Genomic DNA, 25074 nt, shown 5'->3' with positions numbered 1-25074 from the left:
CCCACCTCATGAAGATTTGTAGAGTTGAAGTCTTTTGAGGGATACAGCCTTAGTGCTTTGAACCCTTTTTCAGTATCTGCAAAGTTCAAGTCATCTTTTAAAACATATTTTCCCACTAACTGCATCAAAATATTTGGTAATGTAACACGGAATATATTCTTGGAGAAGGTTTTTTTTAGTCTCTTCTGCTTCAGCTCTTTCTCCTGGTTCTGTCATTGCTTTCCCTCCTGCTTTTGTGTACTGAGAAACAGAATTAAGGTGTACTGCAACCAGTGGACACTTGCATAAACAGCCTGCTTTAAATAAAACAGCATGATCTTGGGAGAGGAAGAACACGTTCAGCTTTCCTGCTCAAATGCTAAAACATATAAAAGGTTCCTATACTACTAAAACACCACATTTCTGCTTTGAGACAACTGAAACGCAAGGGCTGTGACTAGCAGAAAAATGTGAATAAATGGAACAGAGAGCATAAAAGCACATTGATTCCCGGGGTCTGAAACACAGTCAAAGTGGTTTATATATCTGTCATTTATTTAAGACTTTGGCAAATACATTTGTAATGAATCTCCTTCACACATTTTTATGCACGAGAGCTTAAGTTTTCCAGGACTTCTGTAAAACAAGTTTTACTGCATCAAATTACTGCATTCCTTGATCTCTACCAGCACACAGTCACAGCAGCCAGTCACACTCAGAAACAACGAACAGCTCTAAGATTTCGCAGCTCTGTAACAGATACTTAAATAAAAAGAGTTTTGGGGTTTTTTTTAATTAATATGGTTGTGAAAATGAAAGCAAATTTAACAGTTTTGCCCTGCCTCCAGCATTTCACAACCAACGTTGATTTGAAATAAGCCTGATCTTCTGCAAGATTGTAGAAGACTGTATTTCCATTGAAGACTGTATTTCCATTGAAACTTCTTCATAGGGATTTCATGCAGAATCGTGAGCTGTCAGCTCTGATCGCATCCACCAGCACACAAGCTTTAGTCTCTATTTCATAATAGAAAAAGATGGCCAGTGTTTTCCTGACAGAAGTATATTTTTCAGTCAGTTAAAATTACAGAGAGAGCTCATTGTCAATGCATTTCCCATAGATAGAGAGGACAGCAAATTATCAAGCAAGGATTTCTTTTTGGTACATGGATGAAAAATCAGTACAATCTGCAGAACTTCCCAACTAATCAGGTTTTAAACCCCTTCTCTGCATGCTACCAACACAGTCAGAGTGACCTATAGGTTGATCTTATTCCAATAGCACAGTAATCTTTATGCTGCAAGAATTAGAGTTCTGTGTGCCATAGCGTACACTGGAGGAAAAAAAAAACCAAAAAAAAAACCTTTAGGAAAGGCATGTGCTGAACACACAGAAAATATGCAGGATGGAAAAAGACCAAATGTAATTAAAGCTTATATGAAACCAGACATTCCTATTTGCAGAGCTCTGGCTGCATTTCTATGAGAAAGAATGCACAGAATTTCAAATCATGCTCTATTTAGACAATGTCAGAATAAAAACACATTCCCCCTCAACCCCCCCCCCCCCCCGGCTCCCCACCCCAAGACCCCAAAAGGCAAATCGCATCATCAGAATTAGAGAGAAAAAAGCAATCCAAAGATACTGGTTTACATATTCCTTCCCAAAGCGAGAAATCACGTCTCTCCCAGCTAACAGTTTATAAATTCAGACTTTAAACAAAAGAAGAGGAGAAAACGAAAGAATCCTAATTCTCAAGCTTCCTACTTAGCACTGCCTCGCTCTTGATGATTTGTGCGGCTGTGTGTGCGTGCCTGTTTGAGAAATGGCGAGATAGGCTTAAAGTATTTTCCATTTCATCAAAGAGCATATATTACTTTCCTGGTTCGCTCCAATGTTGGTTTTATGCCCACCCCTTTTCAATCTGCCCATGTCTGAGATGCACAGTGCAGGCGTACAATCATGAGCAGCTTACGACACTCAGTGAACACTAGGTGCCTCTGCATGCTCTAGCAACATACTGCTCAGCTGAAGGGAAGGGATTCTTGCTGTCTCTCTCTGCTCTAAGCATCACCTAACAAGCAAAGCGAACAAAGAATGGGAAATAAAGCTACCCTTAGCCGGTCAGTGAATGAATGGTAACCTCTCTATGGAGTAAAGGTTGTGCCGGTCAGTGGTCGTTGCAAATGATGGACATTAAACAGATTGACAAATCCTGTGGAGTCGTTAGTAAAGAGTTTGGAGTTTTTTTCCTGCCACAGTGTTAACTGCAGAGAAAAAGGACAGAGGGAGAAGGAGAAGATCAAGCTCATGTACATAGTTCTGAAACTTGCAGGTCCTAGGAGTCAGCTAAAAAGCTAGCTGGACAAGCCTTTCGCTCTTTGAGCAGAAGCGAAGTGAGACATTGTGAGCTTGCCAGCCTTGCACAAAACTGAAAGGGACCGAATTTGTAGCACAGAGGGGTCTTTTTTAGCTCTGCATATAATTAGTCCAAACACAAAGGAAGCAACTGAATGGAGGTTGTCACTCTCTGGAAAAGGGTGGGTAAGACACTTTTTAATTAAATTCTTTCATGAAGAAAGATTTTTTTTTTTCTTTGCTGCAGCATTTAACATGAACAAAATCACTATCATTTTACCTTTGAATGTCTGTGAACTTTAATGCTGTACAGCTCCTGCATGCTGTAAAGTGAAATATTTGCCTCTGTGTTTGTTCTGTTTGCTGTTTTGCTTTGATTTTCTGGCTTTGTTTTGGTTATTTTTTATTTTTTTTCCCTTAAATAAATATGATGTAGAATTTGAAAAGATTCAATGGACATTCTCAAGCATATTTGGAAATATTCTTGCTAATGGATTTCCTTCTTATCGGTCTCTGTTTAAACTGGCTGCTGAGGAAGCCCCCGGGGTTGATATTGTGTACGCTGGGTATCTTTTCTAAAATGCTTCCAGCCGTGAATAGTGGGTGTCCACAGCTATGTCGGTGTGAGGGCAGGCTTTTGTACTGTGAATCACTGAATCTTACAGAGATGCCTCGCAACCTGTCGGGCATGATGGGCTTGTCTCTGCGGTACAACAGCCTTTCAGAGCTGCATGATGGACAGTTCACAGGGTTAATGCAGCTCACGTGGCTCTATCTGGATCACAATCACATTTGCTCAGTGGAGGGGAATGCCTTTCAAAAATTGCGGCGAGTTAAAGAGCTCACCCTGAGTTCCAACAAAATAACCCAACTGCCCAACACCACTTTCCGACCCATGCCAAACTTGCGCAGTGTGGATTTATCATACAACAACCTACAGTCTTTGGAGCCTGACCTGTTTCACGGGCTGAGAAAACTAACAACTTTGCACATGCGGTCGAACGCCATCAAGTTTGTGCCAGTGAGAATTTTTCAGGACTGTCGCAGCCTGAAGTTTCTAGATATAGGATACAATCAGTTAAAGAGCCTGGCTCGAAACTCTTTCGCAGGCTTGTTCAAACTCACTGAGCTGCACCTTGAGCACAATGACTTGGTGAAAGTGAATTTAGCCCATTTTCCCAGGCTCATCTCTCTGCACTCTCTCTGCTTGCGAAGGAATAAAGTTACCATCGTAGTAAACACTTTGGACTGGATATGGCAACTTGAAAGACTGGATCTCTCTGGCAATGAAATCGAATACATCGAACCTCATGTTTTCGAAAGCGTACCTCACCTCAAAACCCTGCAGTTGGACTCCAACCGGCTGACCTACATTGACTCCCGAGTCCTCGACTCCTGGAAGTCCCTCACTAGCATCAGCCTTTCTGCAAACGCCTGGGATTGCAGCCGTAACGTTTGTGCCCTGGCCTCCTGGCTGAGCAACTTCAAGGGTCGCTACGACAGCAACCTGCTCTGTGCCACCCCTGAGTACGCACAGGGCGAGGATGTTTTGGACGCGGTGTACGCTTTTCACTTGTGTGAAGACGCGGCAGACCCAACGAGCGTTAACACCCTCTCCCCGGTAACAAACAACAGCGACCAAATGTTCAGCTACGGCTCTGCCACTGCCACGTACGACGTGCAGGACAGCGAAGGGGACCAAACGACGTATGCCATAACCGTGACCATGCCCGGCGAGAACTCAGAGAACGCCGTTCAGATTCACAAAGTGGTGACGGGGACCATGGCACTGATTTTTTCCTTCCTCATCGTGGTTTTAGTGTTGTACGTCTCCTGGAAGTGCTTTCCAGCCAGCTTAAGACATCTAAGACAGTGCTTTGTAACACAGCGCAGAAAGCAGAAGCAAAAACAGACCATGCATCAAATGGCTGCCATGTCAGCCCAGGAGTATTACGTTGATTACAAACCCAACCACATTGAGGGAGCCCTGGTGATCATTAATGAGTACGGATCTTGTTCCTGTCACCAGCAGCCAGCGAGGGAATGCGAGGTGTGATTTTCTGGGGGGATTTAAACAGTGTGCAACCAAATAACAGCGTGCAGGCAGACAGTGGCACAGAGAGTGGGGGGGTTGCTGTGCTTTGCTGGTGATTTCTGACACGCTCCTCTGCTGAAATTGTTAAGAGGGGCTGTCTCAGAGACTTGATATTTTAGCTTTATCGTGTCTTAAAAATCTTCAGGACAGTCAATCTTAAGATTTCATATGCTAATACTCCCTTTGAAGATCTGTCAATATTCAGGAATCTGAGAGTGTAAAAAGGTACCAATTATTGATCTTTTGTAAACTAAGAAAACTGTTTAAAATAAAAAAAAATAGCATTTACAGTTTTTACAGACTGGTGTACATTACATGAATTGTTCCCTGTATACAAAATGCAACAGCTTAACCTCTTTTTCTCTTCATGCTGAGTGTTGAAATGAAAGTCTAGGAGCAAAGAAGCCACGTAAAACAGAAAGCTGAAAATGAACCAGATGGCTTCACATTGTAATTAGCACACATTCACTTACATCGTGTTACTGAAGATATGAAGCATGACACTGGAATTGTATTTTTGTTAATGTGCTACCTGTAACTGGATGTCAAGTACAACAAGGAACCAGTGCACCTCAGAAAGGCTAAAGTTTTTACCATGTCCATGGGACAAGATTTCTGAGGATTTTTAAGTAAAGATCACTTGTTAATTGCTGTAAGATCCATAAAACCTGTATCGTAACCCCTAAAAGTACTTTTTAATCAAAACAACATCGCAAAGTCTCACTGAAAAAAAAGCCAACAAGCAACAAAATCTAAACTACTGAAACACTGCCAAAATGTGCTTAGCATAATTTTCTTTAAGACAAAAAAGTGAAAAAAAAATCTAAATTTAAGGTCTTTTACTAGCATTTCCCACTTTTATGCTTGTTTTGAGATATGCTAAGAGCAAAGAAACCCTTGCTTTGTGCACTGTGGTGCTATAGTGAATGGGGAAGAGCAAAAGCTGTTCAGTTCTCAGTGGTGAAACCTGCGTGTTTTTCAAGAGTAAAACCTCGTCTGTAACACTGTCAGAGTAGGACAGAGTTATTAGAGCATACACCTGGGTCCTATAGTAAGCTGCCAGCCAAGCCTGTCTCGTGTCCCTCACTTTCACCACCAGCCTTCACTAACAAAACAACCCTAAAAGCTCTGCAGAGGCTGAAAGTAGACGAACCCTCCTTACTAATGACTGATAAATGGAACTGATGGATATAAAGCAGTGATTTAATAATGTAGAATCACACAGCTGTTTTATTTGACTGCCCTTAAATAAAGGCTTCCTTTCCTTGTATTTCGGATTTTTCATTCCAGTATGTGAACATCCTATTGATTGATTTTTAAAACAACTCCTCTCATACTAATGAAGATGAGGTAGTTTTATAACATCAGGAGAGCATCTTGAAATTTTCTTCATACAGCATTACATGCTAATAAAATGTTACAGATAATGAATTGGGTAACATTTCTATGCTTTGTACATGTTTCTTTATCCTTAGTTTATTACCAATAGAGGAAAATTTCAGAAATCTAAGATATTTTTTAATTTAACAAAGGTTGTTTTTTTTTTTTTCTTTTTTATAGCATCGAATTGCCACTTACTCTTAAAAGGCTACAGCAGACTTATAGAGCAAAGACTAGGCATGAAACGAACCTTTTCTTTTCCAGCACAGCAGGTTTTAGCCATTAATTTTAAACACAGAGTGAATTTTATATATTTTTTTTCTGACTAGCACTATTTGTAAGGAGTCAGAACTTATTTTCCTCTGTTTGGTACATCTCATCCTCTTTAATATTAAATGTGGCAATAGCCTCTTAACAACATTTCTGTTTAGTGAGACTATAATATTATCTGCAAAAGCAATGAGATTATGTCTTGAGAGAGGACTTTTTTCATAGGAAATATCATGAAAATCAACTGGGTTTTTTTTTTTTTTTCACTAAAACCACTGAAAATTCAACCACAGCTTTGCAAGAAGCCATCTCTCTTTAAAATAATGCACATTTCTCTTTCTGTGCCTCAAACCCACAAGGGCCTGATCTATCCTGAAACTCCCAAGTGACCTGAGAGGTTGAGTGTCCATGTATGAACCTAACAGTGAGAGCAGAGAGTAGGCGAGGAGCCCCTTGTCTCTTTGGGTGCTTGATCATATTTTAAGAGGAAATAGTTTATGCCAAGCTAGCCAAGGGTCAAAATATAGGTATTTTCCCCATTAAATCATTCTCTGAAATCAAAAGGGAATTTAAGTGAAAAATTGGCTCTATGTATTCGGATTACATTATATGTTCACAAATAAACATGCAGCACTGCAACCAGAAGGACTGGTTACAGCTCGTTGCCAGGAAGCTTCCAAACCCAACCAAGTTTACTAAAATACTGTCTGCATGTGGTAAAATACATATATATGTACATAGATGAATTTTCTTTATTTCTATAATGACCCCCGGTTGCTATAAGGAAATGTCTTAGTGCAGTCATAGTTTTGCCCCTGTAAATCTGATACAGGACTGATATGAACAAACAATCATTCCTTGGTTGTATTTCTACGTATTTTTAGCACATATGTGGGTTGTATTTTAAACACACTAGTGACTGCACCCCTCTGGAATTATTCCTGCTGTTTATTGGTGTTAGCAACCTCAAGCTACGTTTGCAAAGACGTGAGCAATTTTGCCTTATTCACCTCTGTGCTTCATGCATCTCTGCATTGACAGCTCAACTAAACTGAACAGAACATTTTTCTTTAAAGGTGCAGTGATTTCCTAAATGAGAGTTGATTTCTGTGTTGCCTGTTGCCATTTCTCCTGAAGAGAGGTAATGACCCCCAGTGACTTGCCACCTTTAGCAGGATGATGGATGGATCCTCCATATAGAGCACAGCACTTATTAAACTTCAGAAAACGATATATACCAAAATCTTTGTGTAGAAATCTTTTCTAAGGGTCATGTCTTTGAAAGACAACCTCCTAATGATCTCCAGAGGATATCTGGAGACCTGGATGCCCTCTGAATATCTCCTGGGGGAAAGAGGGGGTGTCACTGCTAATACATGCACAAGGTGGACTCCAAAGGATGCCCATGTGTATTCTGAAAGTTTACATAAAAAATATATGGATAGTCATGAAATAAAGGAGCAAATATTTCATTTCAACCCAACTATTGCAAGCCCAGTTATTCATCCTGCTCCAGGCTGCTTGCATTGCTATGTATGAGAGTTATCATATTTGTACTGCATTTATAGCAACTGCAGGAACAAATTTTCCCCAACTCACTCTTCCAAATTTCATGTTCTCCAACTGATCAGAGATATGTCATTCCCTCTCTTATGAAATGGCTCCAAAAAAGAAAAGGAAGAAGGGAAAAAAAAAAAAAAAAAGGATGCTTTTGGGGTCAGTTTTGAGTTTTTTTGTTTGGGGAATACTGAAGGAATGAATATATTTTAAATGTTCCCCTTTTAATGTTCCACTTAATAGAACTAATCTCCCTTCTATAAATAGGTGATTAGTATTATTTTCTTTTGATTTAAGTGTCTTTTAACCTACAAGACAGGGTGAAAGGCAAGCAAAAGAACTACCTTCTTTGAGCATGGTTAACACTCCCAGTGTTATAGATCTCTAATATGCAGTCTTTTGCTGCTAACATCAATACACACTCACAGTGCACCCAGTGATGAAGGAACTGTTGCTGTGTATGCTCTGAATGTATATAAGGGATGATTTATTTTCCTTTCTGTCTTTTTTCCTTCCTTTCTGTACTACTTTTTTTTTTAAAAAAAAAAAAGAAAAGTGATATGAAACCACAGAATCAATGCTAATGTACTACATACTGTTTCTGGCCTGAATATATGAAATACAAAGAAATTCTGTATTAAAGCTGCAAATTCCCTCCTTTACCACACTGTCTGAGTACCGCAGGGGGTTCGACCAAGGGGATGATCCACGTGCACAGCAATAGCAAGATGCTCTGTTCCAGTCCGAAGCTGCAGTCCCATGCCTGGTTTATAACTGCCTTGCCCACGTGTGCCAGAGAGAGATCATTAATGATATCTAAGGATATTTTTGTATGCTTTTAATATATTTTGCGTGTTTTTATAGCCAATGCATGGAGGGGCATTGGAAATGTGCCTATTTGATCATTTTACTTTGGTTCTGATAAAAAGCCCTTCATCTGTTTTCGAGATGAACTAAATTTGTTTCTTGTATGTGTCTCATTCTGCATTAACAGCAAAAGGACACTTTGAACAACCCTCCTCTTCCCCTCAGCTTCTCCAATGGTATTCAGAATGGCAAATAAGAAGGAGTATTTAATTAAGAAGCTTATTACTAGTGCTATACTAATAATAACAATAATACTAATAAAAGAAATGTAGAGGACACAAAAGAGAAGAGACAGGAGTAACACTAACTAAATGAGGTTGTTTCTGGCTCTCCTTGCCTCTCCTTGCTGAAAGATGGTAAAGCTAAAGGACTAGAACAGATGAAAAACAAGGAGTGAAGGTGGGTGGAGAAAGCAGTTTTGAAAACTGCAAGCAGGAATGAAAGAGCTATTGGAAAAGACAATACAACACTAAATAGCTTCATTGAGCAAGAAACAGGAATGGGAAGAGTGAGGGGACAGGGTGAAAGGGAAGAAGAGAAATGGTGAGAAGGCAAGGGGATCACTGTGCACACAAGGAAAATGAGATTTTTCAGTGAGTTCCCCTCCCACATTAAGGCCGTGGCAAGGACAACAGTAGAGAATTAACAAAGTCACCCAGCACCTCCTTCTCTCTCTCTCTCCTCCCTCCTGTCTCTTCAAACTCTCAGCCAGACACACACTCTCTCACAGAGGCACAGACAGACATGCTTTCCCAAACACACACGTGCGCAACCCCATCATTTCCTCCGCCACCTCCCTGCTCCCTAGGAGCACAATGTTCCCCTCATCCATCATTCTGTTCACTGAACTCCAGCACTGTGCCCCTTCCACTAATTTTTTTTGGCTGGACATCCTAGCTATCCTCGTCACAGTTTATCACAGAGAAAATCAGACTTTTCTACCTCAAAAATATCTCTTTTTTTCCCATCCCTTAAGAAACCTTCATTTAGGAAGAGGGGTGATCTTGAACTATTGGAGATTCTCCTGCTAATTATTCCACACTCATTCTCCCTCATATTCCACTTTCCTATTTACAGCTATTAAAACAAACAGATTTGAGATATTTTTGCTGTGTTCAATTTATCATTACAAACCAAGATTATACTTTTCCTTGACCTGATCAACCCAGGCTAATATTAACAAATTGAGCATTTATATGGGTTCCTTTCCAAGCATGAAGTTGATTAGGAATTTAGGAAATGCTGGTGATTTAATGATTAACCTTTCATATAATTACTGACATACACCAGAGCTATTAAGGTATTAGAAACAACTATTCAGAGTATATGCTATGTAAAAATACCCAAAACCTCACACTTAGAGCCATGCAAAAGACCACCTATACCAGCCACTTTTTATTTTTACAGCAGAAAACCCTAGTAAAAGGAAAGGAGTAAGTGCAATCTACCTCTAAAGTTATGTGGAGGAAAGCAAGGCTACAGAAATATTACAGAAACCAAGCAACAATCTTCTGCTGGCAAGACACAGCCTGTAATTGGGTGGGTGGCTGTGAAAATCTGAGATGAATGCTGCAGAGCACTGTAATTTTATTGCACTGTGTCTGCTTTAAAGGGAACATATTTGCAATGAAATCTGTATTTCCGTGAGAACAGGGCAATTGTTTTTTGTCATAAAGATAACGTCACTTGTTGGCATGCAGGCGCAATTATTCAGCCTTTAAGCCAATTGCTGCTCTTGTTCCCCTTTGCTGGTGTGATAGTTTGGTCAGATAGTCAAATTTAACAGGCTGCAGTGAAAGGAGTTTCAGTTCAAAGCACCCAGATTTGCATTACAAGAGAAGAAATTCAGTTTAAAATAAACATCAGGTTCACCTTTTCCTCTACTTCCCTTCTACTTTCCCGAAAATCCAAATATGTACTTCACTTATATAAATTAGAGATAATTGGCAGTGGCTAAAGGATAATATTATGTGCACCTGAGCTTGGCAAACAGCACCTGCTAAGATAGTTTTTATTTTAAACCATTTTGCTGCTCTTATGTTCTTCAAATCCTCACCAGACACAGCAAGTACCGCCAGAAAGATGTCTTTCAACACGGGTGCTATGGAAACATGACCAATTCGGTTCAATTTCTGAGCTAACAAAGACTAAATCCAAGATTTCAAAGGAATAGGTAAGTATAAAAATCTAATTCATCGCTGAATTACCATATTTAGCATAGCAGAATTCTCTGACTGACATGGTTCGACACTAAGCTCGTTCATTTATTACAAACTTTGTTCTTGCCTTTTTTCAAGACGTACCTTTCTCCTAATAGCAAACCAGAGCATGTCACTGGAGGGAGAACTAAAAATTGTATTTTCAGTAAAATCTAAGATTAAAAAGATACACATGGACATATCAAATTGATTTAAGGGCTTAGCCAACCAAGGCGATGCAGCTTATCTACACCAAGCCTCCCTCAAGCAGCACATCTCTGTACCCTAGTGGTGACAGCAAGGGATACGCAAACACCCTTCTAAGAGATGGGGACTCAAACTGAAAACTGATTTATGAATATCTTTTAAAATATATACATTCCCTGTAATTTCTATTCCTTCTTAGCCACTCGCCCATTTTTCATTCCCAGAACAGGCAGAGTGAATCAAAAAGGGAGGGAGGGTGGGTGGGGAAAGACTGGAAATCCCAAACCGAACTGCAAGCACAGTCTATAATTATTGAATTCCAGAGGTTTGATTCTTCTAGGAACTGCCAATCCCTAGAAACACACCTAATAGTAACCCTCTTTTCAAGACGAGAGGTAAAGTGAGTTCCCAGGAGTAAACCTGCATCCATCTCTGTAGTTCAGTGCCTCTACTGACAGCCCGCCTTGCTAAGAGAGCCTGGTAAATATTAAAAAATATTAATAATGATGAGATAAACCACACAGGGATTTCCACCACCACCCCTTTTTCCTAAACTTGGCTCTGTACTAAAGTTTACCTTGACAGAAAATTTACTTCTCTGATCCAGATTAGTTCCCAAAGCAATTTTTTTTTGACAGCAAATAGAAATGTGCAGCTGCTGCTAAAAGGTTTGCAATCCCCATGCTAAAGAGGCCATCACGTGTCAAATGTTTACCTTAATTTCATGTAAATGTCACTCCATATCGGACATTCTGTATTTCTTTACCAGCATATGCACCTGCCTCCATCTCCACAAACCTTCCCCTTGTGCCATAACTACAGCCCAGAACCCAATGCTGCTGTCAGATCAAATTCCCAAACAACCACTGGATGTCATGAATTTATTATGTAATGGCTGTAGTCTAATAAATTGAATGTGAATCCTATGGCCTGAAAGACAAAGAAATAATGGAGACAATAAATGAGTAGAAGATATGCATCTGACATACTCTTTATGGGGAAATAACCCCACAAAACAACAAAAAAACACAGCATGGGACAATGCCTAAGCTTCCAGAAGGTGGAGGGCATTGTGCATCAACGCAAAAAGGTGAATTACGCAGAACAGAGAAAATCACAACCAAAAAATGAAGAGGGAAGCTGAAAAGGGGACAGTGCCCATAGCAGATTAATCGTAAAGAGAATTACGTGATAACCAACGTAAGAGAAACTTGTCAAGGGAAACCAAAGCCCTGTGGGGATATCTGATGACAAAAATCTGTATATATATAAGGCAAAGATATATTTGCAGTGGAGGAATCGGCAGTCCATTAAGTCCTATGAAGCTGAATCCTGAGCTTATTCCTCTGGCCATCTCTGCTCTGCCACGGTAGGCTTTCTAGTATATTTTTTTTTTAAATCTGAACCATTTTATTGCTCTTATGCACAGAGATTGTGCTTTTACTTCATGTGAATTATGTTAAGCATGTTTTTTTTTTTTTTTTGATGGGAGACACTGCTGAAGTAAACCCTATTTCAATGGGTTTGTGAACACATTTCTCTGATTCCAGCAACTGTTAAATTAGGTTATTCTAGTAGATGGAATGAAGATCTTCCCATAAATCTCCCCTAAGTAGTTACAGTCTGTATCTTTAATAAAAAAGGGACTTGAAAAGTTTTTCTATTTTTTTCTCTGGTTGTGTTTTCCCATTATGTAGAATAATCTAGCCCGAATCTGTCATTTTTCATTAGCAAAAGAGTCAAGCTATGGCTGTTAATGATAATTCTTAATGAGGATTTGATGAATAATTCCCGGAAAATTAAACTTGAAACAATGACTAAAATCTATCTTATCTATTCTTTCCAGGTAATAGAGATATTAGCAATTGGGAAAAAAAATTACTTAAATCACTAGAACATTTAAACAACAAATCAGGACAAAGGGTGTTTTTCAAGAAATTTAAGGAAAAAAATAGGAAAAATGAGCTATAGGAACTAGTGAAAAACAAAGATTAATAGTAAAAGTAGTTGTTGCACCAAAACCTAAATAACTAAAATTTCCTCAGTTCCAGTGTTTTAGAGGTGATTAGAGATGATCACAACAGACTGGTAAGTCTTATTTCAGTAGCTACTAAGTTTGTTTCAAGATTTATTAAGGTTTGTGACTCCATACAATAGGGATAAACTGAGTGGTTTAATGTGAAGTAACATCACGCTTCTGTCACAACCTGCTGAACTTTTTGACTACCATAATACTAACAAAATTATATATAAAGAAGGCAAGTTTATATTTAGACTTTTAAAGATTTTTTGACAAAACAGCCTTAAAAGATATAATTTCCCATAAATAAGACAAGCTTTGTGGTCACAGAAGACTAGTCAGGCACCCAAAAGTACACTGGTTTGTTACCCAATACAGTGAAAAAAGCGAGCGCGGCATGGTCCAAGGCCAGGGATGCTGAACCATCCCAGCCACAATCAGGAAACGTATGGCATTTTTCAAATGACAGATTGTTTGCATCACAAAAGCAATGAAAATCTTGAAGATGCGTAAAAGAACTTTCAAAAGTTGAAAATTATATAAGCTTTGATGAATGAAATTCTAAATTCTCCAATACCAAGCAAAAGACAAGATATAAGGAAAACTCCTCATCCATGATTTCAAGATGTAAGCTATACGCAACAATTGGACAACTTACTGCCTGGAAATCTCGTTGAATATCTCTGCTAGCATCTAAAATATGGATGTAACACAACAGCCTTTGAGAAATTAAATAGCTTGATATAATTACTGCTATATCTACAAGAAAACTGTCCCTAGCTCTGTTAAGCCTAACTTAGGAAAAGATATAACTGTTTAAAGCTAAGGTACTGACAAGTAAAGGGATGAAGGATTTGGGAAAGTTTGTCTGTAAAGAGAGAGGAAAATAGTTCATTTTTCCTATTTTTTTCCTTAAATTTCTTGAAAAACACCCTTTGTCTTGATTTGTTTTTTAAATGTTCTAGTGCTTTAAGTACTTTAATTTTTATTTCCCAATTGCTAACATCTCTATTACCCGGAAAGAACAGATAAGATAGATTTTAGTCATTGCTTCAAGTTTGATTTTCCAGTTACTGGACCTGTAACTGCAGCAGAACAGCAAAACGTGTATCCATTCCCCCTCTAGTGGCCAGTCCACAAAGGGCCAGCACAAAAATCAAAACACAAATGGGAAAGGCTTTAAAACAAGCACACACCTCGCCTCTTCTCTCTCTTACAATTTGATGTTACTTCTATTTATACTCTTATTATTTTCTATTCCTCACTAAACTGCCTGCTGCTTTTCTTTGTTGTTTCTTGTCCTTACGTAGCACAGAAGGTGTTTTACAGAAGACGTAATTTTTGTTGCGATATACTTGTACCTGTCTGCAAGAAGAGGATATGGAGCGTGACAGGGGCCCATGCACCCTCTGTAATCGTAAATTAAAAAATAAACTTTGGAACTCATTGTACAAGATGTTACTGATGCAAAATAATTGGCTTATAAAAAAGGGAACAGTTGTATAGAAGTAGGAACACTGAATTAATTTTGTACACTTATCCCTAAAACTTTTTAGATTAAAATAGGGGTCTTTTTTGGGAACAATCTATAGCTCCGGGCACACCATGCAGTGGAAATGATCCTTTTAATTTCCTACTCATGGTCCAGTCACTAAATTTCAGTGTTTCCAACCAACTTGCAAAGCTACAGTCACCTGGAGAAACTGAGAACCTGGAGAATCTTTCACAGCCCCATACTTCAAATACACACAGGTTCTTTTTTGATCAGTTACTCCTTCTTCTGTCTTCTGTAGGACAGTTGCTAAAATTGGAATAATTGCCATTTTTACGAGTTTCTCTGCATAATGCACTATAACAGACCATTTTCTGTTCCTACCTTTTAACAATCCTACCCCAGGACATCTTGTGGTCAGAAGGAGCTGAGATGTTAAGCTGAATGCACTGAATGCTGTTGATGGGGAATGAAAAGGAGTTGTGCTCTGCTTCTGGTAGAGATAACCAAACACTTCATCAGGATGGTATATTGTATGTTTTGTTTAAGTTCATGTTTTCTACCAAAAAAACCCCATAAAAAATATAAGCCCAGAAGAATCTTGGTGGCTTGGACCAGAAATGAACACCTTTTGGTTGCAATTTCAGGCTGCTTATGTCCTTAAGCTAATAAATTCCAGTGTTAACAGGTTGTGGTTATAGGGAAGCTGAGAAATATGAAGGGATTAAGTTTTTATCTTGTAAAATCTGTCCAACATTTCAATTTTCTCAATCTCTGTTTCAAATGCCATCCTTATTAGAGTTTTTCTAGATAATGTTAATTTATGTATCAGATTGACAGACAAATTAAGTTAACTCCTTCTACAAGTTATTTGCAAAGAAATTGTCCAAGAATATCTTTCTAATGTACGTCTTGTAAAATACTATGCACTCTTCAAATTCTTCTCAAATTACCCATCAACAGTCTAAAACTATGTTTTGCTGTATCTTACAGGGGCTTTTCATGAAGAATGAATACTAGTCTAGATGGAGTTCAGAGCTAGCACTTTTATAATAGGTTATTATTATTAATTTGTTCAGTTGCAACTAAAGAATAACACAACAAACAAGGCACAGTTTGACTTCTCACATCTTAAATTTTAAACCATAAACCCATCTGCAATGTAACTTAATAATTTTATCTAATTGAAAATATTTAGAAAAGGGACTATTCAAATGATTTGTATATAATAATGTAAGCAATTTGCTCTTCCAGCATAAAATTAATTCATTACTATCCACAGTCAGAGCAAGTTTGATAGTCTATCCCTTACTGAGGCAATTTCAGATAGCTCTTTTATTCATAATGCCCACTGTCAAGGCAGTTTAAAGAACAAGAATGTAAGAAACTGTACAGACAATTAGGGAAAAAAAAGACATTTGAGTACTATGGGCGCAAGTAGAAGAAAAAAGCTTATGGGGAAACATAAGAAAAACTGATTTTCTGCTCAGTGGGGAAAGAAGACATCCAGGTTGATCCACTAATTGTAAAATCATAGAATCATTGAGGTTCGAAAAGTCCTCTTAGATCATGAAGTCCAACCATCAGCCCAACACCACTGTGTCTACGAAACCACGTCCCGAAGCGCTGTGGCTACAGGCTTTTCGAACACTTCCAGGGAAGGAGACTCCACCACTTCCCTGGGCAGCCTGTTCCAATGCTTCACCACTCTTTTGGTAAAGAATCTTTTTTCTAATATTCAATTTAAACCTCTACACCTCACTAAGGACATCTGCTTTTCCACCAGAAGTTTCATGTACAGGTATATACAAATTTCTGGCAATTAGAGAAGTGATTCTGAGTGAGTGACTAGGAATATTTGGCTGAGGATCTTATACTGGGTAGGAATTTCAAATGCAAGACTATGCTTAGTTCATGTAGGAAACGCATATTTTCAAACACAGAACTTATTATCAACTTTACTCTGTCAAATAATAAATACTGTTTTCCTATATTTCTCCTTGCAGTAGACAAAAGACAAACCCTGATTTTTAGCTGAAGTTTCTACAAATTGAAGAAAGGGGACTTCCTCAGCCCAGTGTAATCTGTGATTCCCCTCAAATGCCATTACTAGGGTAAACTGTCAGGCCCCAGACTAATTAATCAATTATTAATTAACAATATCAATGGCTCTTTTTTCATTACAGATAACACATTTTACAGACTACCAGAAGCATTTTTTATTACTAAAGTTATCTCAAAGGCTCTTCCTCAATATCTGCCATAATAATAATAATAATAATAAAAAAGAAACCATCCAATCATAATTCTAATGATAGATCATTTTTCCCTTCACTAAAATTAAATCTCAAAAACTATTTAATTAAACTGAATGATAACTGAATGACTTTAACCATGCAAAGAATTGAAACTAAGGATGCTCTTTCCCCAGTCACTAAAATATGGCTCGCCAATGTTTCACCACAAGGAAACAAACTTTAACAAACTATTATGAACAGGTGTTTCTTATTCATACATAAGTTCCCTCTTCAATAACGTCATTTCTTTGCATTTTCAATTGAAAAATTTTACCTTTACCTTTCTGAAACGAGAATTTGTTTAGGTCCGATGATGTATGCTGAACAACAGTAGATAGTAAAACTTCAGAACATGGTCCAGGTTCTGTTTGATATCTCACTTATTTTAGTGAAAAATGACAAAGTTTTACGCTAACTACTGGCATAAGTCTCCTGGTGTGCTTTACAAACACTGTTCTTCTTACATTATCAAATCAGCCTTGCCTCTGCTGCAGCTTTACAATATAATGAACACATTTTTTGTGCAACTTCTTCCTGATGTTCAGCTCCATCCTTAAAGACTGCTTGCAACCAGCAGTAAATACTTAGTTGGAGCAATTTCTTTTTCTTTTGCAATGGTATATCTATTTGCTCTTACTTCACCAGTTTTATCCAACCTATGGCTAACCTTGTTTGAATTTGTTTTCCCCTTCCAGCAGCTAAAAAGAGGAAGTTTCTTTATATTTCAAATACAATTCGCTAAGCCTTTTTCATGTGTATTCTGTGCTTCTGGAGGACGAAAGAAGAAATTTTATCACCAAAAGAATAGGAAAACAGATTTGCAAATGCAGGAATCAAAACCCGAAGTTCAGAAAAACGAGCACACTATCATCAAGAAGGAAAAAAAAAAAAATCATTTCCCAAATTGTCCAAAGCCTCTTCCCACAGAGACTAAAGAACAATGATGCAATTCCTACGTGACTCCTTTCAATTGCTTGCAACAACAACAACAGCTTTAATTCCATTCCTTCCATTATGCTCTCAGGATTATTTCCCGCCTCCCTCTCGGTTCATATATTCGTTGATGTTAGGCATTTTTTGCAAAGTGAACACAAGTTACATTATTCAGAGGTGTGAAAAAAGAACTGGTCCTTGATGCTTTAGTCAGGCTTCCATCACTACAAAGTAAAGCATCAATTGGGACTAAAACTCTATAAATCACATTTTTTGAAACTCTTGCCAACTATATAATTATGCCCCAAATGATTTTGTGCCAGGTGGTTTGGCTAACAGATGGAATGGTATATTTGTGCACTCTTTGTAAAGCAAGCTCCACTGCAAAAACTGTGAGCCAGAAGTATCTATATTATTGATAGACAGTTGCATATGCCTAATAATTAATCAACCTCTAGCTACAAATTGCAGTGAGTCCTCTGAGCACTTAAGAAAAAAAAAAAATCATACAGAAAATGTGTGATAATGCCTCTACAGTAGTATTTTTAAATCCTGGCAGCTAAAAATAATGGTGCGCAATGTTGCACTAAAGACAAAAGAGCTTTGGTATGAAGTATCTTAGAAATTCTTAAAGCAGGATACATTATATAACATTAAAAACTGTTCCTGTAAGATTTTTTGCAATCCCAAACTTCACCAAATGCTTACTTAAATCAACTAGGGGTTGGTTTAAGTGAACAGATCTAAACATTTGCAGTCAGGGTTAGGAGATGCTTCCCAAACAATGTATATACTGTACAATCATCGTTAATGCTTTGGAGGAAGAAAACAAACTAAGATCAAACCAAGAGATCATAGAATCATGGAATGGTTTGGGTTGGAGGGGACCTTAAAGATCAACCAGTTCCAACCTCCTTGCCATGGGCAGGGACACCTCCCACTGGATCAGGCTGCTCAAAGCCTCATCCAACCTGGCCTTGAACACCTCCAGGGATGGGGCAGCCACAGCTTCCCTGGGCAACCTGGGCCAGTGCTTCACCACACTCACACTAAAAAAATTTCTCCTAATATCCAGTCTAAATCTCTCCTCTTTCAACTTAAAACTGTTACCACTCATCCTATCACTGCACTCCCTGATAAAGAGAGATAACTGTTGCTTTTCTTCACAGAAAGAGTCATCGGGCACTGGAACAGCTGCCCAGGGAGGTGGTCGAGTCGCCTTCCCTGGAGGTGTTTAAGGAACGGGTTGATGAAGTGCTTAGGGACATGGTTTAGGGAGTGTTAGGAATGGTTGGACTTGATGATCCAGTGGGTCCTTTCCAACCTGGTGATTCTGTGATTCTTTATACATCCTGAATTAGGAGTTACCTAAGGCTCATGTATATCTTGCCTGCAAATCCCTGACGGAAATATGGATACCTTTGTCATCCAGTGTATGGCCAGAGAGTTCATTTCATCTGGATGTGTCAAAATGATTGTGCATGTGTTCAACTGGGAATGAAGGCAAAGACAATAAATACAGCGTGGTCTGAAGGTGCTGGAGTTCTAGCATACATGCAGATTAATTTTGCTGAGGATGCATGGCAGGCAATTCTGACTGATGAATGACACATGTCATCTGTCATTTTCAAGCTAGAAACAGGCTGGATTTTCTGTTGCTGTGCCAGTTATCCGGGCCAGAAAGGTACAAGAAGTTCAGAGTGGAGCTGGCCCTGTCTCACTGAACGTCCCTAAATTTCTGCAAACATCATTGGCTTTCCAGCCCATGGGATGTCCCTCTTCAAAAATCCCACAAAGCTGAGGGTAACCGTAGATACAGTCCCCACCCTCCCTGGGAAAACAGTAATTAATTTAAAAAAAAAAAAAAAAAAAACCACAAACAAAAAAACCCAGAAAATGAGAATAGCTTTTTGTCATAGTATATTAATATCCCTACTTCAGTATCATAAAGCTGTGCCAGAAACACTGATTTAATAGGCACTGCAAAGCAATTACCATGCAAATAATATTAGCCGGCAATTTATTATTTTTTTAGTAAAGTCCTTGTTTTGGCTAGCAGACCACAGTAACAGATTCCAATAAAACTAGGTAATTGAAAGAAATTTCAAGTGTCTAAATAGCTGTGACACCAAACAGATGAAGCAGCAGTTCTCAGACTGGCCTATTGGTCTGCTTGCAATTTCAAGTATGGACAACCTTGGAAGCCAATGAAGAATAAACTTACACAGCAAAAAGACAGCACTGAAGAAACAGGAAGGAAAGATATTCACGAAAACTCTCCTTTAGATGTGTATTGGCAAGGAGGACATTGAAGAATAACGTAAAGGGTTTTAAGCCACTTAAGAAATAGCATTCCTGCCATAATGCCTTCCTTTACCCCTGATCTTCATAAGAAATGTTTTATTTGGAGTAAGTCTCGTTTTAAGTAACATATACTTGCTTATTTATGGCACAGGATTGGAAACTTGCTTAGATTCACTGAAGTGCTAAGTTCCATGTTCAGCTGTAGAAGTTGCACAGCAATATTTTTGTCTTGGATTGATTGGAGTTATAAGATTTTACCTAAATTGCTTAATTTTTCTGTTCCGTTGACTACCAGAAAATGAACGAAGTTGCTTAACTCACACCAGAGTGCTGTGACATCCACATGGTGGTTCCTGTCCATTCAGTCCAATATGATTTTGTCTAATCAAATTAGTGAAATAACAGATTTGATTGTGTGTTATCTCTGCAACTAAAGATGAGTTAATTAAGATTCAACTTCCAGGCACAAGGCAGGACTCAATATTTTTTCTGATTCCCCTGTTGTAGGATGGTGATTATACAGCATACAAAAATACAGTATAAAAACATGTACCTTTGCAGTATTCCCCTTACTACTTTAAAGTTCAGATTCTTTCAATTAACGATCTAAATACCCCAAATATAGAAGCCCATTTCTGTGTATCTCATGAAGTGAAAATCAACACTAGTATGTGTCCTACAACTTCTAAATATTTTGGGGAGGAACAAAAGAAAAGTGCTTTCTAGTTAAACTGATGAAGACACAAATATTGACATCGTTGTGCTCAAGATCAAGTACAAATTGAATCTCTGATTTCATTTATGGAAATAGGTGAGCTGGGAAATGCAATTACTATCTATAAATCATTTCGCTATAACCTTCTACTTCAATATCTTTAAATAGCAAAATGCAACTGAAGCTATTTTAGTTAAGGCCTGAACAAAATAAATCCTTGTGGCAACACTCATCTGTCAAGGGATTTGATGTTCTCCAAAGTACTTGTTGGTATTAAGCAAGCAATCTCTCACTTCTAACAGACTTTCGTATTGATATGTATGAGCTAAGTAGTTTATTATTTATAGTTAAGTGTGAAGCGATATGTCAAAGAAAACACAAAATTAAGGAAACTGCATATTACAAGATCTAAAATATTTAATTCTCATATAAAGCAGCTCCTGACAGTTGTGTATTTGGAGACATAATGACACTTCTAACAATTAAATGGTGCCTCCTAAGAAATCTTGAGCAATAAAATATGTCATGGTCAAGTCTGTCATCCCTAGAAAGACCTATGAAGATCATCATATACCTGCACGCAGTTTAAAGATGGCCCCACAAAAGCCAGAAAGATCACTAAAAAGCTAGTAAAAATGCCAGTAGTAAAACAGAGAAACAATATTTTACACAAAAGGTTCAGAGTATTTTAGAGAGCATAAACCTCATCAAAATCCCTGCACTTGATTCACTAGACTGAACCAAGAAGGAACGTAATGGGAAGATCCTATATTGTAATACAGGTTTATGCACAAGCTCGGTGCCCTTTATCGAACCCGTCTTAATATAAATGAACAAACATAAATGTATATAAAAGACTATATATGCCTTCTTTGAAATAAATACCAGTCTTCTTAATCTCTTTATATCTCTAACAATCTTAACCTTATTTTACGAGGTTACCTCTGCTGGTATGATAATTGAATTAGTACTTCACGATTTTGCAATCGAAATCTGCCTCATTTCCTCAACAGCTCTTCAGGCAGGATGGCAGCTGACACGACAAACTCAGGCAGGAACACATTTGGCATTTGCCACAAAACCTATATCAGGATACACAGTCTTGACTCTCTGGCTTTGCCAAAGTGTAGGAGTATTCACAGGCAAAAAGCCCAGTTTTAGACACAAGATTTTAAATACAATATTGGTAGTTAATAAAGCACTAACTGTCTACACCTGAATTCAATGCAGGGTGCCAACACTTGGATGTATTTTCAAGCACTGGTGGATCGTTTTTCTGGACTGATTCTGTCACTGTTATTTTAGATAAGATTTTTTTTCTTGTAGAACACAATCCTAGGGTCACTGATGAGAAGCTGCCATTGCATTGCTGTTTCCATATAATGTGAACAGTAGGATATCTCCTATCCAAACACAGATCAAGGGCTGTGTTTTCTCAGGGAATGGAAGTTCAGCTAGATACGGTGCCATTAATGTCTGAAATCACAATGTCTGTAGGTGAGTTGCTTAATTCCTCATCACAGGAACCTTGTAGGGAGCCAAGCTAATTGTGCATAATGGGAGTTCAATTGCAGTCTATCTATTCACTGTATTTTTCGCAGTCAATAGATTATTTCTAGACCTGGCCTGAGAAGTTGGTAGCTCAGCTCAGTTCATTTCAAAGTCTGATTTTATCACAGGAATTTCAAAGACTGGCAATTACACCATTATGACGCAGAAACCAGAACCTCTTCGGTTATGAAGTTTTTTTTCCCTTCACCTCACTTCTACAGATGGGAGCTTTGTGTTGATGACGCTGATTAAACCAGAGCACGTCTGGATGGATTCAGAGAAAGATATTTTCTTAGACACATCACTCCATCAGGGCTTTGTTAAATTTCATACTAGTCTAATTCTCACCTATCAATACAGTGTTCCTAAATAAACTTATTGTTGTCTCCTTTCACTGTCAGTGGCTACCTTTGTCAAACAGTGCTTGACAGCTAATAAAATACAAACAGGGGTGATTAAACCATTCTTTTAAAGCTCTGTGAAAGACGCTGATTGTAACACAAAGAGACTTTAAAGACATTTTGATGAGATATTTTTCCAGGGTCATCAAATTTGCAAAATATGCTATATATATATATATTATTTTTTTTTAATGTTTTATTCTGCCATGGTAACTAAAATGCTTGATTTCAAATTACAGGTAGTCTGGTTAACCCAGAAAGTTTCCACCTCCCTAGTGATGTTACAGGCTTCATTTTGCTGATAGTTTCTGCTAAATTTGTGTATTCAGCTGTCTGGCTTCAGATTTTTCAAAGATGAGTGAAGTTTTTCCAGAATTATGCTGGGAGTATCACTCATCCCAGAGATATGGAGGATTCTTGGATCTGGAGGATCTTGCTTGCCTGAAGCCAGGACTACAGACACAACATTTCCTCACACAAAGATACAAAACGCATGGCCTCCTATTTTGGAGCTGATGAGGAACCACCTCCAAGCCACACGAGGACACACGTGTCCCACCAGAGAGGGCACCACCTTGCTGAAAATGGCTTTAAACAACTCCTTCCAGAAGTAGCCATAATTTTGGCAGCAAATTCCACTATAATAACTGAAATCACCTCCAGCAAGGTCCTTTATTTCTGACTGACTGTAACACAAGTTCCTCCATGAGGGCTCAGGAATTACTGCATTCTAAATTCACACTCTACTTCAGAGTAATTTTTTCAGGTAGGTAAGTAATGCCATTTGAAAATACTAGATTTGCTTAGTGTCAGAAAAGAAAAAAAGGATTTCTTGCAATAACATATCGCCATTGGCTATCAAATGGCTGAATTAAAGGTAATTGAATACTTCCAATTTAGGCTGCTCTAAATAAATAGCCAGTAAAATAGCATCAGATAATATTCATAGGACACGGAACTCTGTTCTAGACAAAAGTAGCTCTGAAAAAAGTCACAAGGTTTTCAAATCGATCATAAGGAAAACTGTCCAATCACCTTCTGTGTCTACATAAGGTAAGATAAGAATAATCAGCTCAATTTGCAACAAAAGAGATATGAGTTACACATAAAAAGCATTTTCTAACTGTACATACAGTTCAGTACAGTAGATGAAATAACTTTTAATTGTGGCAAGAATTTTGGTATTTTAATCCGCTATTACAACTGAACTGAATTCTTCCAAATAACCACCCCTATTGTATTGCTTTTTAGGAAGAAGAAAATTTGCATTTTAATGTGCAAAACTAAGTCCTTTTTCGCGTATTGTCATCTCATCAATTTTCTTAACTTACACAAAAATATTTAAGTGAAACATATATGTGCATGCATGTGTATTTGCAAGTTTTTGACAGCATGCAAATTAACATGTAGTGAACGCATTAAATTGGATAACAGTAATTGCCAGGGAACAACTAACCTTTACATTAAAGCTAGTGTGTAGAAATCCATACAGTTGGATTAGAGTATATCATAGAATCATAGAATGGTTTGGGTTGAAAAGGACCTTAAAGATTATCCAGTTCCAACTCCGTGCCATGGGCAGGGACACCTCCAATGGGACCAGGCTGCTCCAAGCCCCATCCAACCTGGCCTTGAACACCTCCAGGGATGGGACAGCCACAGCTTCTCTGGGCAACCTCTGCCAGTGCCTCCCCACCCTCATCATGAAGAATTTCTTCCTAATCTCCAGCCTAAATCTTCCCCCTTCCATTTTGAACTGTGAAATTACTGCGTGGCCATCAACTTTCACCCAGGGAAGCAGGTGGCCGTAGCGAGAATCTTACAGCAGGCTTTGATCTAAAAGGTGACATCACACATACAAGCACAAACTCACCCTTTTCACTGTAAGAACATCTACATATTGTCACAAATACAATGCAGACTTTCTTTGGGTTTGGTTATTCAGGATAGACTTAACACTACTTCAGGTTAATGAGAATTTCTGTTGACTTGACAGCACAGGCAGACCACTGCTTAGTGATTTTAAAAATAAAGTGCAAGCTTGAGCCAGAAACAAGGACAAATGGTGTTAGCTTTGTTCTATCTGCTTATTTTATGCATAGCACAATGGTGGAGTACGACAGAGGTGCAAGTCTCTGGTTTTATTTTATTAAGCTACTAGATTATAAATAGAACTAGTTTTGATCTCTGCATTTTTCATTTGCCTTTCATTCCAAGAATTTTTGTTCTTTTGCAGTACTTTTAAGGAGAAAGATTGCCAGGAGAAAGATTTTTCATATTCAGAACAGGACTAGAAATTTAGCTATTCCAGATGGGTTCGACAACAGTAATATGATACAGTTTAATTCAAAGATGTCTTTATACTTTCAATTTTCTAAAATATTGTATACAAGTGTATTAAATATTGTTATTTAGCTACTAAAATGACAGAAAACATAATTGAAAGCAT

General features: G+C 38.1%; 2 protein-coding genes across 3 annotated transcripts in view; one reads left to right on the top strand and one right to left on the bottom strand.

Moving 5' to 3' along the window:
- Positions 1–25074, bottom strand: part of CTNNA2 (catenin alpha 2) — a 520003-nt gene that overhangs the window by 158915 nt on the left and 336014 nt on the right. The window lies entirely within an intron of this gene.
- Positions 1977–5872, top strand: LRRTM1 (leucine rich repeat transmembrane neuronal 1). Its single transcript, XM_054064694.1, has 2 exons — positions 1977–2520; positions 2775–5872. The coding sequence occupies exons 1-2, from the start codon at positions 2494–2496 to the stop codon at positions 4392–4394; spliced, it is 1647 nt and encodes a 548-aa protein (XP_053920669.1). The 5' UTR covers positions 1977–2493; the 3' UTR covers positions 4395–5872.

The sequence above is a fragment of the Cuculus canorus genome, chromosome 4 (genome assembly GCF_017976375.1).
Source record: "Cuculus canorus isolate bCucCan1 chromosome 4, bCucCan1.pri, whole genome shotgun sequence".
Classification (NCBI taxonomy): domain Eukaryota; kingdom Metazoa; phylum Chordata; class Aves; order Cuculiformes; family Cuculidae; genus Cuculus; species Cuculus canorus.
Note: the sequence above shows the minus strand (reverse complement) of the source record. Positions and strands in the feature narration are given on the sequence as shown.

Coding starts and splice junctions, on each gene's coding strand:
- LRRTM1 (XM_054064694.1), top strand. CDS start 2,494: ATGGAGGTTGTCACTCTCTGGAAAAGG. Junction 2,521..2,774: donor TTGTCACTCTCTGGAAAAGG/GTGGGTAAGACA, acceptor AATATGATGTAG/AATTTGAAAAGATTCAATGG.